Raw genomic sequence first — 16,625 nt, 5'->3', positions numbered from 1 at the left:
ACGTGACAGTATACATGAATATAGCTGTAGTTCAAATCATGGCTGTAATTATTTTGCTATTACTATTTTTTGAACTACATTTCTGTCGAAGTCATCTAGAATAGCGTTATTCATCGCTTTTCCCTCGAGCTGTTGTTAACGATGCGTAGTAGATTCAGAAGTCCACCAGAATGCCTAAAATTGTTCTTAATTTTTTTATCTAAATTAGCTACAAGCAATATAAGCAATTGCAAAACTCGAACATAAGATAAAAGAAATGACAAAAGACATGTTTCGAATATATATCTAAATGACATACACTTCCGGGTACACGCAGGCTACGTGGATTTTTTTGCTTATTTGTAATCCAGTGTTATAATATATTTGACTAACTCACCTATTTTGCATTACCATATGACAACAATGTCAAGTTATCAATAAAACACTGTCCCGTGTTATATTGCTTCTTCAAAGTTTTTATTAAATTATTTGGACAAACTTCACAAAAGAAACATTTACATAACAACTATGACACGTATTCTATTCATTAGAGTTTGAATCTGTAATACTAAATCCACGAGTGCGTATCATCCAGCCGTACAATGTGAAAATGTGAAACTTCACTGAAATACAGAAACAGTAAAGGACTGATCTAAATGTTATGTAACTGCTTTTGATTTTATAATCCAAAAGAAATATAGTTTACTGACCGTTCCAAGGTGGTGCCCCTATTGTCAACTTGTTTTTGTTCGTCTGGTATATTATGTTACATGTTGTTGGTGTTTCTTTCCTCTTTCCCCCTTCGCCTCCCGCATGGCTTTATGGACGTGTTTTTGGTGCTTTGTGCTCCCGGGAAATATACCCTTAAGTTTTACTTTTTAAACCATTAAATTATTATACACGTGCATTTACCTTAATACGATGGTTTTGTGTATAACATTGATTTGAGTATTTGACAAATTATAACATTTATAGCGGTTTCAACAAAGTGACAGTAAATCCAACTAGATGTGTGTCCATAGGACACTGGTGCCTTCCTGTCACTGTACGTGGTTTGAAATATTTTTAAGATAACTACATCTCAAACTTTTGATCAATTATACATGTTTATTTTAAACTAAATCAAGTACAATTACTTAATAGCATTAATGTGAAAAAGTAAGTCATACCTGATGACGCGCATTCAAATTGTCATACAAGCATAATACTTGAAATCAGTTTACATATTAAAGGGAATTCCTATAGTTTTTTATGCGCATCTTCCTGCGCAACCGACACTTTCTATGGAAAACTGAAATGAAGTCAACATTTGTTGAAACATGTGACAGACAACCTTAAATATGAGGAATCTTGAATGAAATAACATTTTTATTAAGTTTTATCAGTAATCAAATGTTGATACTGGTTATGTTGTAGTGACAAGTATTATGCCTGCCAGGTATCTTGCCATTTTTATGGTTGTGTTTTCACATCACATTTTAGTACAAAGACAGTGTTGTTCATATAATGTAAGACAATTGACTTAGTACTGATAAGACAATATCACCTTTCAGATTATTTAGCATTCAATTATAGAAAGAATTAAGAATTTTTCTAACTTTTCTTCAACTTCTAGCAGATATACATGTTATCAATTTGGTCAGGTTCGCGCCATTTTTCGTCCGAACAGGTGTTGTATTCAAGCGGTCTTAACATAAAATTTAGCCTAGTGACCCATACATTTTTAGCCATTTTTATGCTCACAATACAATTATTCATACACAAGAAAAACAGAAAAAAAAATTATGAAAAAGTTTTTTCAAAATTTAAAAAAATATTCTCCACTATGGGTATTTTTCATTGAAAAAAGTTCACAAAAGTGAATAGGAAACATTATTTTCCATTTGTACCCATTATTGTAAGGATATAGTATTACAAATATGACTATGATATTTAATAAGTATATAATAAAATCTGTTAAAAGAATCACCCTTATTGTGCTGTCTTGGTGTATATTTTGGTTGGTATTTATAAAAAAGCAGAAAATTATGAAAATGTTGAAAAATCGCTGGCAGTTTCAGCAACAGTGGGTGTGTTTAAAACATTTTTTTACAAAAACAAGCCTGGTGACCCATTGTTTTTATTTTTTATTTGTTCATTGTTTTCAGCACAAATTGTCCTATCATATATGTGAATTTGAAAAAAAATCTATGAAAGGAAAAAAAACTCTAGGAATTCTCTTTAAACATGTCATAAATAGTTTTAATAAATCGAGACGATCAAACCATAAATAAAAGTGTGTGCCATTTATGGTGAAAAAGTTATAAATTGATTGTGCATGTGTATGTTTGTAACCAATGCATTTCAAGATTCGATTTGTTTTCTCTTTGCACAAGTCATATCAGCATACGGGGAATATCTATCTTTCAAAATTCAGGACAGTCACTGTGATTGTACTAGTGTATTATTGGATAGCGATTTTAAACTGAAAGGTATGGGAAGTTTTAGCCAAAGTTTCGTTTTCCTCCAGTCTCGTATTGCTTTTCATGTCTTCTTTAACAGTAGGCAGTTGACAGTTAACAGGAACTGACATTATTTAGATAAAATTGTATCAGTTTGGGCTTTATAAGAAAGCAACTATTGTTTCTTAGTGTATTTTATCAATGAACTTATCCTTTTCCTCTGCATTTTTGAGAATCTCTTTTCATATCTTTTGGCATAGAACGTAAGCGATGCTTGATCCCCTTTTCCATGATGTTTGCAAATCGCACACTTTAAACATAAACATAACTTTCCTGAAAACGAATTAAATAAAAGTATTTGGGTATCTTATAAAATATATACGATAATAACCCTATAGGATAAGCTTAATTAGCAAACATCAAAATTTATTTTCTTACTTTTTACGTACGTTTTCGAAACATGAATATAAACCGAAAAAAAATATCTTAAAGATACACGATTGCTTCCATCACCACGTGCGTTCAACTTTTATATTGTCAACTAACCAGTTTTCAAACCCAAAACGTTTCCTCTATACATTTTATTTTTGAACCATGAGTAACAGCGCCACTGCTATTTGCAGGTATATGGGATACAATGTTCCTGCTACAGCAGTCGAAATAGAAATATATATGAAAAACGAGTATTTTATTTACTTAATTTTGAAGTCTGTACACATATAGAGAATTTCACTATTACTTTCAGCATGTTTCACATATTCCCATATGATTACTGTTTAACATACAACAATGTCTTTAATGGGGAAAATTACTTGGTGTCCGCTCGTTAAAGACATGTGCAAGTTATGTAATATTATCAAAGTACAATTTGTACAATTCAAATCAATTCAAATCAAACAAGGTATTCGGCTTAGCATAAATTCTACAAATATTAACAAAAATAAATTGTATTACCGTTTTGGTTAATTAATAATTTTTAAATGTGCAAATCATATTTACTCATATTTATTAGGGATTTGAAAAATAGTAGTTCCACGGTTTACAATTTCAAAACTGCATAGCGTGTACTTCAATATCTTAGTGTCCCTAAGCAACTTTAAAAAGTAGTTTTGAATTACTTGACATTAACGATGCCCTCATTTTATGTCCTTTTTGCGTTGCATATCCGTCATATTTTGAAAGTAAACAATAAACCACGAGAAGTTAAAGTAGATATAAGCCTAGGACAGTAGAGATTGCAAAATACATAGATCGTGATTGTCGGTCAAAATGCTCAAAAAGACATGTTTGTCGAGTTTCCCTCATTAAAAATATTTCTAAACATACCGTATTTGACTTACCACATATACATAACAACGAAATTATAATGACACCGACGACATACATGATTCCCAGAATGTGTCCTAACAGTTTACTAGTTTCGTCTAGCTCCGGGTCAGTACAGTGACTTCTGTCACAACAACATATTTCAGTGTCAGTCGTCGTAGCACTTTCTTGAAAATGCTGGAAAGATAAGAATGTAATGAATCTACTTTGACGATAATAATTATTATACCATGACTGAAGAAATGCTGACTTCGAGACCCTATATTGTAGTCATGCTATAAAAAAAAACATATGATTTTTTTTACCGTGCGGGTGGGGTGGGTGGTTCGGGGGGGGGGGGGGGGGGGTGCATTGAGCATTAGTGTTTGACACAATGTCATCTTCTAAATTTGAAAAAAAAAAAATGAACCAAATGTTAGTTTTCTGATCTTATTGCTGGCAATATTCTCTACCTCAACAACTATAAATACTACTGATAAAAGTATTTGACTTGCGAAATTGATGTTTCAATCTTAGGCTATAAAATTGTATGCTTGCCGAAATTTAAGGGAAGGGGGCGCCCTAGGTTCCGCTTTTAAAACCAGCGATTTTATGATACCTTAACTGACGACAAATTAGAACATTATTTCGGCCTATTCACCGACACATTCGCGACAACTTCAAGCCTGTCGACTGACTGATTAAAATCTAGATCTATCATCAATTAAATTTGAAATCAGATTATTAGTGAAAATGAATATGTGATACGTTCAGATACCCTATTCCTGGACTTATCATTGTATCATACATCACAAAAACACATTCAAAGTACGCAGGCAATCATACAACATTCCACATGGAAACAGTGTTAAGTAAAAATGTATACACATGTACAATGAGCAGGCACTTGCACATATAACCACAAGTTGCAAACAGTCTCAAACATACATGGATAAAGAAAAAAGTAGGACACTGCCAGAAACGGTCAGTGGCAAAACTGTCACTGTGGATTTTACAATAATTTATTGGCGCCCAACCTCATTCTTTAATCACCACCATGTTTCTATATTACAAGACAGCGTAAATAAAGACAGGATATAATCATTATATAGAACATATATTATGGACATGCAACAATTAGGGGAAAAATTGATTCAGAACATAATAGTATTATTACCTTAGATTCGTAGCAACTGAGCTGTTTTGCGTTTCTGAAGAAAGCCGGCAAACAACTTTGGTGTTCAGTGCATCTCTTTTTATATTCATATAATAATCCAGCAAATCGATAATGCCTTTCCACCATGTCCAGACAGGTTTTTGTTCGCCAACATGTTAACTGTTTTTCTGTAAAATAATTAAAACCGTTTTCTCTAAAAAAAAAAAACAGTTTACGTGTTGAAGTTCAGCATTATTTCATAAATAATGTTTGAGGTGGAGAAAATTCGTGAAAAGGTTTTATTGCAGTAAAATTTGTCAAATGAGTTTGCTAAAAATATTTTTTTTTACAAACCGTTTTGACTGCTGTGTCTGTCTGATGAATTGAACATCTTCGATCCAAACCCGCTTTCATAATCATGCGTGTGACATATGTGTTCCTGAGCAAAACTATTATTGTTAATCTGTTAACATAAAGGTACAATATCATTATTCTACTGTCAAGATAAATTTGAAGAAAAACGACTCTTCCAATTTACATTTACTCGCTGTTTCCACTCGATTCGGTACTAAGGTTAAACATTTTATTACTTTACATGAATAGAAAGTGGGTCTTGGTTGCGTTCTATACTTCTAAATAAAAAAGAAAACAAACAAACAACCAGGAATTACGTTAAAATCGCTTTTATTCTTTGCAGATAGAGAACATACTCGTGCATTTCCTGGATTTATCACATGTTTGACGTCGCGGGAGTGTAATAAACCCATTACATAAAAATGATTATACACTAGTGTAATAAACCGTTGACGCCGACGTCGTTTAAAGTATAGGAGACGTTGGTCAAATTGATTTGTTTTTAATAGCTAAAGAAAGAAGAATTTTTTATGTTTAGGCAGGAAAACCTAATATACGATAAAAAGAATATTACATCTATGACTTTCCACATTGAATTTATTAAACTCGTCGGATAAAATTGATAAAATGCTCGGTAGAGCGTCGCATTTTATCATTTTATTCAACTAGATTAATGAATTCAATATGAACAGACACTCATGTAATATCCTCTCTCTATATATTTTGAATTGAATGGGAACACACTTTCCTGTAATACCCCAGTCACACATACGGCGCGGAAAGCTACGTTTAGCCACGGATAAAAACGTAGTAATTCGTATCTATCCGTATTGATACGTACCTGAGACGTACCTTAACGTAGTAATCCGTATCAATTCGTACCAATCCGTACGGCTCAGATACGGATCGATACGGGTAACTACGTTTCTATCCGTAGCAAGACGTAGCTATTTGCGCCGTATGTGTGACTGTGGTATAAATGTTCAATCAAAGCTTATAAATACCCTTCAAAAGTCTCCAATTGCTCTCCACAACCACGAATACTATTAATTCAAAATTTCCACCGTAAAAGGGCATATATAGTATTTTCCCTACCTTGGAATATAACAACTTGTCTTTATTGCAAGTTTTCTTGTCACCACAGTAGTATATTCTGCTCACATTTGCCCATGACACTGTTCCTAGGTCTTCTTGTACCTCGGTATCCTCATACTCTAAGCAATATAAGTAACTCATTGGGATGCCTGTTACTGACTCGCGCTGTACAGAACTTTGAATGCTGGACAGGTTCAACCGGCTCAAGTTCGGTAGATTGAAATCACCATTAGAAGTGTAATTTATACCCTCAGAATAACCAGTTCCGTTCCAACACCAACGCATTTCAACGTCATTGCTTGAAGATAAAAATGAAATGTACCCGAACGCGATCACAAGAATGAAAAATGAACACAGCACAGCTACGCAAGCTGTAGTTCTGATGCACGCTTTCCTTCTTTTTCGTTTCTCCCTATGAGTTTGAAAGACGTTTACCATCTTTCGTGCCAGCGGTGTCGGTTCAGTATTTCGAATAATGTCTGCCTGAGAATCATTTCCAATTTCTTTTCTAATTTCCTTTAGATACTTCTTTATTTTAAGAGACGAGTCGTAGCTATCAGCAATCTCAATCATTTCTCCTGTCATGGTCTTTACAGAAACTGAAAACGATCTGTCTTTACGCCAAAAGCATAGTACTTTATATTTCTGCTCTGTTTTAATTAGTTTCAAAATGCTATTCAAAACGCTTACAAAACAGCTTTGAATTGTGTCTGGACGTTGGTTACAATGATGACAGTGATGAAACATAAATGTCTTTATTACGTAAGAAGGAAATTCGTACACAACTCTTGGATAAAACACTCGGCAACACACCACACTGATTTGATTTTCTTCACTTCGTATAAGTTCTCGTAGCTCCTCCCCTATCGATTCGTTATCTAGTATATATTTCAACAGTCTATAAACTTTTTTATGCTTTTCCGACATTTTCATCAAAACATAATATTGTTCCGATTCTGTAATAGATATTTTTGTCTTTGTTTCATGCTTTGGGTGTCCTGCGCTAAAGACTTTAAGAAGGAGAAAACTACCCGTGGCTAAAATAATGCTTTTCCAATCGGAATACTGGACATTTATCTCAGTTGGCAATTCGTTTTGCGTATATACTTTTACGGCAGGAGAAATGTCAACAAAAATACTTCGTTTTCTGCTACTGGCATTATTATGTTCGTAATTAAATTCAAGTCTTGAGGCTGGACCGTGCAAGCGTACATACCTGACAAACTCAATGCATGTACCCATCGGAAATAGATTTAAGACGGCGTCTCTCAAACACAAGTGAAAAATATCAGACATTTCAGCCGTTATGGCCTTCATTAACTCGTATTCATTTACACTACAATCAGCAATCACACATATAAAATCGAACTCGTCGGGATAATGATTCTTTGTTCCTTCGTAAAAGCTACCGACTTTCAACAGATTTCTATCGCTGAATGCGTAATGAATACTTGGTTTGGTTTTAAAAAACGAAAGAGTTCGTTTGACTATCTTATTTGAACCAACCAACTCACTAAATAAAGTGTTTTCATATATTATCGTCAGTAAAAAATTAATCATTATTTCTACTGCGTACTGAATGCACCTAACTTGCTCCTTTGGAATAGAAAATAAGCATTGGTTTACATACAGCTTGTCAAGGGTGTCATCTTTATTGTTTGTAACTTCTTCGGAAAGAAGAGCATCGTTTTCTCCATTTATACACACAGCTGTTTCACAATTTGAAGACATTGTTCCAAATGGACTCTGTGTCATCCAAAAAAGGCCATCTACAAAATATCCAAATAATTGATTTTCTCGAAAAACATCAAGCTTTTTTTCAATAAATACACGATCCATGAAAAACGAAACACTCTCTATATATGACTTCATTCTTACAAATGAGTTAGACAGTAGCTGAACATGTGTCTTGCTGTAAACTTTCAAGTTGCTAAGTTTTAAATCATATTCAGTAATATTTGTTGACATTTAAGCTGATTTTGACAAGAAAGCAAAATTATGAAACATAGGCTAGAAGATGTGAAACTAGAAAATTAAACGAAACAATGCTATATATGCATTTGAATTTAGTGCAAACAAGTCATGTACTTTAATATTTCGACACACAATTAGTTTACTGTAAATGTTTATTATGTTAGATTTTATTTTACATAACTATGTTTTCCCTGACATTCGCTCACATAAGATGAAACCGCAGTAAAAAATAATCAGTGGGTCAAGTCTCCTGCTGTAAACTATTAAGTTGCTAAATTTTAAATCATATTCAGTAATATTTGAGTTGATTATTTGTTAAGCAGTGCAAGATTACGAAGTATACAGACAATTTTCTAACAAGGTCTTTGTTCTATTTTTTTGCCACTTCTTTTACATTCGTATTTGTGATAAGATCTAAAGAATTGTTGTATAAGAATAATTTGCATAATGCGTATGTAGTGTTTGTAATGATATTAATCTGTGAATTCATCGGTTGAAAATCGTAAATTGAAAAGACAAGAAATAATGCAGCATACTGGTAAAAAATGCAGTGGACATCAACAGAACAAGTGAATTGATATTTAATTGCTAAGTTAGTTCGGTTAAACAAGTTGTTATTTGATTGTAATAACTGAATGACCAGTGTGCAAAAGCTAAATATTTGATATTTTGTTATACATGTATATCTTTTGTTGAAATCAGCGAAAAAAGGTAAAATTGGACGGAAACGTTCTACATACATCCGACATACCAGAATGTACGACAGCACACATGGCTCGGTAGCTGCGCATCAGCGAACTCGTGTCCGTTGGTTACAAATTGAAACATGTCCCTCGTAGTGGTAGACGCGGCGGGGGCGTAGTGATTATTCACCAGGTAGCCATAGAAGTGAACATTGTCACATCAAGCAAAAACAACGAATTTTCCCAGTTTGAGTATATCGATTAGAATGTAGTCGACCTTCTCTAATTAAGCAAAGCCTAGATGCCAATGTCCTAAAGCACTATTAACCTGTGTCAAATCTGCATTCTCTGTCTAAAATCTTAGAAAACTTGGAAGAGGTACAAACTGAAAATCATCTGAGAAACAATGAACTTCATGAAGTCAATTATTCTGCTTATAAGAAATTCCTCTAATCGAAAGTCCAAAATGACATTCTCCAAACGTTGGATAAGAGCAATGACACTACTCTTATGATGTTTGATCTCTCTGCATGATTTTACGCTATTGACCACGGAACACTGATTCATCGCCTAGAACATCACTTTGGTATTACAGGAAAGCCACTCGCGTGGATGTGTCATACCAGACCATATGCATAGACGGTGAGCTATCACAACCTGAGTGCTTATGACGCACAGTGTACACCAAGGGTCTGTCCTGGGGCCAAAAAACTACACAATGTACACAAACCTGGTTGGAGCTATCTGCAGAAATCACGGACTGAACAATCAAATTTATGCGGATGATTTACAGTTATATCAATCCTTCAAACCGATAAACAGAATGTCTATTGAGAGACCATCCATTGCGTTTTTGAGAGTTGTATAAAGGATAGTAGGTTGGATGAATACCAAAATGTTGAAACTCAATGCCAAAAAGCCCAGAATCAATCATATTTTCATCTGAACACAACGCACAAAGTACAATCTGTTTCAACATTTCTGTGACGGTGGACGGGTCTAAAATCAGACAATAAGGCAGTGTCAGGAACCTCGGTGCTTTCCTGGATCCGACCATGAAGATGGAGCAGCATGGGATTAGTGTGTGTAGGAATTCCTATGTACACTTACGGGAAATCGGTCACATCTACAGTATCTAACCACAAACGCAACCAATTCTCTAATTAACTCTCGTGTCACATCACTTTTGGATTATTGTAACTTTCTTCTAGATCTATACGAATTTCCAAAACAGTCAATGAACAAACTACAAAATGCCCAAAATACAGCAGCTAGAATCATAACCATAACATCCAGATACGACCATATAACACCTGTGTTGCCATTGGCTTCCTGTGCAGTGCAGGGTAAAATACAAAATTCTAACACATACTTATAAGGCACTCAATGATCAATCGCTAGCTTATGTAGTGATAGTATATGAACATGTTAGAAATATATGCGCCATCAAGAAATCTGAGATCCCAAAATAATGCTTTAACATTAGTGGTGCCAAAATGTCAGACAGTGCGATACGGTGCAAGGAGCTTTCACACAGCAGCTGCGAGGTTTTGGAATGTCCTCCCATCTGGCATAAGAGACTGCAAGACGCACTTTGTCATGGAGCTCTATCGGAACTAATTTCACTAACTACCTTGTGGAGTAATGCAAGTGTGACAAAATAATATAAAAAAATATTTTTATCATTAAATATTTTATACTTGTATATATTTCACTATTTTGTTGTTGTTGATGTAATTGGGAGTTTACTATGTTTACCTTTGATTTAAAACGCTTTGTGTTTTGTTACCATAATGTAATGCTATTATTTTATTATAGTTTAATTAACATGTTTTGTCTGTACATTATAAAGATGCTTTTATGTCATGCACATTTTAACGTTTTTTACATGAAAAGAGTGCTATATAAAAGTGGTGTATAATAATACTAATACTAATAATAATAACAATGATAATAATAAAAATAATAATAATAATAATAATTATTATTAAAATAATTATAGTTTTGTCTATCAGTGAAAGATGTGTTTTAAAAAAGAAAAAATATTACAGTCAGACAAAATTGCTAAATGAACTGCCAAAGTCCGTTAACTTGCAGATGGATCGCAATATATGTTAATAAAATAATTAGTAATAAGTAATTGACTTACGGTGTATAAAAATCTAATGAATTATAAATAAACATGTCGACAACTAACAAAGGGAAAATGTTTGGGACATATAAAAGGATAGTTGAGTGTTACGCTAGCCACTGGTATATATATTATTTCTTTTTTTTTCACAAAAAAACACCCCGTCCAGATGGAATTTTCTTTGCCGAACATATGGAAGTACAAATGCCATTTTTATCATTTGTTTTCGTTTTAGGAAAAAATCTGAGCTATATCTATAAAATCGAACACTACCGCTAAACGTGTATCGCTGGGCAGGTACGGTGCTTTTCATCCCATGTCGATAGTTGATTGATGTGCCTGAAAAGTTAAAGTATTTTATTACCTGAAACAGGGTCAGTTTTGGTGCGGAGATCTCATTTGACTATATATTTCAGATAGTGAGTCTTCTAATGGACATGTATGATAACGTTTGAATTACTACATGTTAAATAAACGCCGCTGAAGAAGGCCGAATGGTCGAAAGCTTGGGCTATAGCATTTAAGCGTTTTTAATTAAATATATAAGTAGATAGAATTTATACGAACTAATTACCACCAAAATATACCGGACCAATTAAGGTAAACCGCCAAGCAGTACAAACAAGCCTGCACATTCCATAGCAAGACCACTAACCCATAAAGATTAGTTTCGATGCTGCTTATGTACACATCCGAATTGTACTACACATTCATACTGGTTCAACATTTGCGCATATACTCAAATCTCTGTTATCATGCCTCACAAATCAGCAGTGACATTTTAGTCTTCTTGAATGAGTGGGGCTTGAGAAGCTATATTTTCTCTCAGTTACCGGAATCTTAACGACAGATATAATTACATTCAAAACAGTAGACTTTCCTATTAGAGAGAATTTATACGAGCGCTTAGCAGTATCCTTACTATACCTGGTATTTGGGAAGCTAATTCTGGATTTGAGAACTATCATAGATCATAAAAATAAATAATAAGTGTTAGCCATTTTTATAAACAAGGGGGTCATAATGACCCTAATCTGACTAAAGTACTTGATCTTCTAAACGAAGCCAGAGTGTAGCGTCAATTGGAGATGATTTTAATCAGATTGTGTATTGTAGAAACCCCATTTTGATTAAACGATAAAAACCGTTGACCAATAAAAGTATCTGAAGGAATATCAACATCAATAAATGCTTAACGCGATGTGCCTTGGTTGGAGACCACCAATTGTTTTATAGACTTCCATTATAACATTACGGAGTGTACGGCCTTTCATAAATCGAAGCGCGAAAGATACTACCCTGTCAGAATAATTTGTATATTTAATATATTGATAACATAACTCATAAGCACAGATAGTGATTGACTCCCTTTTCATGTTGTCATTGCTATAATTATTGTTGAATTGCTGTAAATAATAGAATTTGGGTCATCTGTGGCTGATTTGGGTTCATTTTGTAGATTGCTGGATCCCAGCATCACACATTATGTCATATACAAAAGTTAAAGGGAACCAGATATTCGATAGAGCAAGTACTCGTTGTAAAACGCTATGTGTAAATTTGAACCAATCAGAAACAAGTTCTAAAAATAGCACGTCTGCTGAGGTATAAATAAGTAGATGGATGACACAGAGGGCATTCGGTATCCAGCAATCGAAGAAGACATATGGAGGATTCAACCAATAATTCATCACAGTACCTTGAGACGTTTGAAGTTCATAGACTAAAGAAGAGTTGCAGAATTTCTACAAGGTTTCGAGCTATAGGGCCAGCGCATAGGAGTTTTACCTTTATGGTAGTTGAATGCTATAGACTATAGCAAATATAGGCTGAGAATCGGAAAGCGGAGACAGAGACACAGAGTTTGGTAATCTACTGAGAGTAGGAGAGTTCCAGCTTATAGACGGTTCAGCGTTATTGGCGAAGTACAGCCAAGGCATCGGGGCTATACCTATATGGTAGTTGAATGCTACACGTGATAGCATATAGGCGCTGAGCATCGAGGAGTCAGGGCAATTATATAGAGTTGCAATTTCAATTAAGAGGACAGCGGCCGAGTATCTATACGATAGGACTCGTATGTTGTTGATTCAAAGACATTGTCTGACGGAAACTTCAACAAAAAGACTAGTCAAGTATAGAGTCTCCAGCCTATAGGAGTTTGAGCTAATCATTATTAATTGAAGATTGTTAGTTTGAAACATTTAGTGATTTGCCTGATCCCTGAAATTATTTAGCTCATAATAGAAATCATTCACAAATCATTGGTACACGAATCATTTAGGCAAGGTAGCCAGAGGAAAATTCTATATTTGAGATATTTGGTCTCACCAGCTATATACGTTTTAACAAAGGACATTCTATTTCATTTGTCAGCTAGTCTAAGACATAGTCACCTTAGCGATTGGACCCATTTCATTGTTCAAGATACTAAAGGCGTAGACACTTCTCTGGGTCTTATAACTCGTATCCTGACATACCTCATGTTTACATCGTTTCCATGGCGAGACAAAACCGTTTCATGAAACTATTTCGATACACATCGAAATGCAGTCATTTTTGCAAAATTAATAATGAATAAATACTGTAAACGGAGTAAAAAGGTTCAATAAACAATCGGTGTTAGGGGTGTGAGGGGTGTTGCGTATTTCATTACCACTCATGAACAAATCGAGTCTGAAATTATGTTGTTTGTTACGTTCAATGTTTCCAAAAGATCTTTACACATATTTTGTTTACACTTTGTTTACATTACTGACCATTCAGAACGGACTAAACATTACCTTATTCCCTTGAATTTGTTGTCTGATCTATGTAAGTTTAAGATGGATAATTAATAAAAGATAATTAAGCGCATATACAGCACACACCCATCCGAAAAACATACAGGACTCGGCTATTGGCTAATCCAACATTTTTTCTTGCAATGGAAACTCGTGCAAACATATGACGTATTGTACAAGACAATGTTAAATAACGTAATCATATACTACTAGAATATGGTCAAATATATTGCTTAGTACTGCTTTAATTCTCTCATCGTTGTGGGTTCGAGCCCCGCTCGGGGCGTTGAATTCTTCATGTGAGGAAGCCATCTGCCCGACGTTAGCCAACAAAACAAAAATAAAATACTTTAATTGTACTTACATACTCGCTTTATTTTTAATTGAAAATCTCCTGCTTTTTTACAACTAAAACTAAATACAGAATTCACCAGTTTAGCCAAAGTTATCACAGTTTTGCGATAATGAAGTAGTATCAGTATGACGAAAGGGACACTTTAACAATACTTAAGCTTTATCAAACAATTTTAGATATAAACTGATAGTTTACAATTTAGATAAATCCAAACCCTCTTATCTGTATGAAATCAATAAATGTACAAAGTATGCGTGTGTTATCATTAACATTATGTCATGATGTTTATTTTACCTTATTAATAATCGCCACCGGTTACCCGGATGGCTTAGGAGGTATTAAATGCCACCGCTACAAATAACAATTTATAATATGTTTTTTATCAGCATGTCTAGCTTTTCACTTCGTTCACCCTTGTCTTGAAGGTCTGTCTTTAGAGAATAAAAAATACCAATAACCTATGGGGTCGACCATAATTCAACGAAGCCATGGTCACATGACTGAGATACGTGACACAACGCTAATGTTGCGTCTACTGAGTAGACATTAGAAAATACCTATTTTCACTTACATTTTACCATACAGCTTCGACATAACTATTACGGTGATAAAGCCTGGCTTATTGCGGTGCGGATATATATTTGGCTTTGTCTGTTCACCCGTCCGTCAGTACGTCAAAGAAAATTTGTGTAACACTTATCGCGACCAACAGAAATTGTATCTTGAAGGTCTGTCTTTAGGCAATCAAAAGTACCAAAAAATATGGAAGTGGCTGGTACCCGGTGTACTATGATCTACTGTATTACCGATGTATACGGCTATTGCTTGGGAAAAGTATTATCAGTTGTCGTAAAGTTGCCGTTAGTCACCGTTGTTCATTCAAGCAGTAAAACGAATTTAACAACGTATTAGCACCATTTAAGTGTAAAATACTAAAGAAAAGCATAAGTTTATTATCTTAATTCTTCAGTCCCAAGAAAAACGCGAATTTGATAAAAGCTTCCATTGCGACAAACAAAGTGCTAATTAGTAATAATAATTTACTGAGTTCACGGGGATTAAAGGATAATAAATTCTTCCGTTCCCTTTCACTTACAATAATACTTAAAATCAAGAGAAAAAAACAAAAACAAGAGCATTTTTTTCAATAATCTCCTGTATTTTTTATGGATAAATTATAGTCGCCTCTCATCAGATATCATAATCAGTATTCATTAGTCACCGGTAGAAACCGGCGACTATATTTGATACACTTTAGGATTCTTTAGCTGGTAGAAGAAAACAGTTAATGAAAGGCTTACATAAAGGAATTAGGAACTGAAAATTGCAAACAAATTTTTTTTTAAAAAGATAGCTTTTTTGAAAATAGGGAAAAATATATAAAGAATTTATCCCTGTCCTATTAAGCCATAAATAAATTAACGATGCTAGAAATTTCCAGAGGGCACTGATTGGCTGAGTCATTACCTGTGTCTACGTCATGCTGCGTATATTCAGAATATACTACTGCAGACGAAAAAAAGATGTAAGACAAAGAAGGTAGCACAGTCTAACAGCAAATTCTGTGACTGTCTATTGTCTGTAAGACAGGGGGAGTAACACAGTCTATATATCGCGGGATTAACGTAAAATAGTTGTACTCCTTCTTTATTTCATATAAGCCCGCGATATGAAAATCATTAAATTTCATGATTTTATTTACTTTATTGTCAAACTATGGGCTTTTCAGTCGAAATGTTTCGGTTACAAGAAATCTTTTGCATTAATTGTTTGAAAATGTGAAAAATAAACGCCGTTTTTCAGTCTTTTAACGGCATGCAATGTACTGCAATAACAGTTATTGCTTTGTTAGCATTTTTTCAATCCAATCTTAAAAATATTAGCCGACAGATCTCCGGCAACCTGATGCTCTGCATCAAAGTTTCACTTGTATTAATAACCAGACCTCCAGACAGCCCTACACGGATTCTCTAGAGGTCCGGTTATCGGACCGCTAGCCACTTCCATAAAATATGGATTGACCATAATGCCATAATCGTGTCATGCGTCATGTCTTTCCTCGTAGGCAGATCCTAATCAGTTGAAGCTGACGGCATCCTATATGATAAGGCAGTGGCTTAGGGCCTGATGTCTCATAAGGATCTGTCGTAAGATCCCACCACTTCTATTTTATATCTAAATGATATCCTTAATTGCTTCAGTTACGCCTCAGCTGCGCTAAGTCACTAAATGTTTAACAAGACAAGACTAATGAAACATGTAGAGACATTGGTGCATCTTATACTAAACTGTCCATTGTCTTCTGTTACTAGTACGAGAGATCCTACAAGATACACTTATAAGATACAAGAAACTTTATTTCACGTCAG

General features: G+C 34.3%; 1 protein-coding gene across 2 annotated transcripts; it reads right to left on the bottom strand.

Moving 5' to 3' along the window:
• Positions 1 to 384: 384 nt before the first annotated feature.
• LOC123532968 (uncharacterized) lies at positions 385 to 14,452 on the bottom strand. Of its 2 annotated transcripts, XM_053517071.1 has the most exons (7): positions 14,266 to 14,452; positions 11,392 to 11,457; positions 6,331 to 8,099; positions 5,236 to 5,344; positions 4,903 to 5,069; positions 3,761 to 3,923; positions 385 to 2,753 (listed from the first exon to the last, which is right to left on the bottom strand). In XM_053517071.1, exons 2-7 carry the CDS (start codon positions 11,429 to 11,431, stop codon positions 2,596 to 2,598), a joined length of 2,406 nt encoding a protein of 801 aa, XP_053373046.1. In that variant the 5' UTR covers positions 11,432 to 11,457; positions 14,266 to 14,452; the 3' UTR covers positions 385 to 2,595. The 2 variants fall into 2 exon arrangements, with proteins under 2 accessions (XP_053373046.1, XP_053373047.1); XM_053517072.1 differs by lacking the exon at positions 11,392 to 11,457.
• Between the last annotated feature and the right edge of the window lie 2,173 nt (positions 14,453 to 16,625).

The sequence above is a fragment of the Mercenaria mercenaria genome, chromosome 11, assembly GCF_021730395.1.
Source record: "Mercenaria mercenaria strain notata chromosome 11, MADL_Memer_1, whole genome shotgun sequence".
In the NCBI taxonomy this organism is placed as follows: domain Eukaryota; kingdom Metazoa; phylum Mollusca; class Bivalvia; order Venerida; family Veneridae; genus Mercenaria; species Mercenaria mercenaria.
Note: the sequence above shows the minus strand (reverse complement) of the source record. Positions and strands in the feature narration are given on the sequence as shown.

What these genes read in the sequence shown, in the direction of transcription:
- LOC123532968 (XM_053517071.1), bottom strand. Translation starts at nt 11,431, where the DNA reads ATGAAAAGCACCGTACCTGCCCAGCGATACACGTTTAGCG. An exon ending in CCAGCGATACACGTTTAGCG is followed by an intron (nt 8,100 to 11,391) that starts GTAGTGTTCGAT and finishes GATATTTTGTAG; the next exon opens with ATGGCCTTTTTTGGATGACA. An exon ending in ACAAGTTGTTATATTCCAAG is followed by an intron (nt 5,345 to 6,330) that starts GTAGGGAAAATA and finishes TTATGTTAACAG; the next exon opens with ATTAACAATAATAGTTTTGC.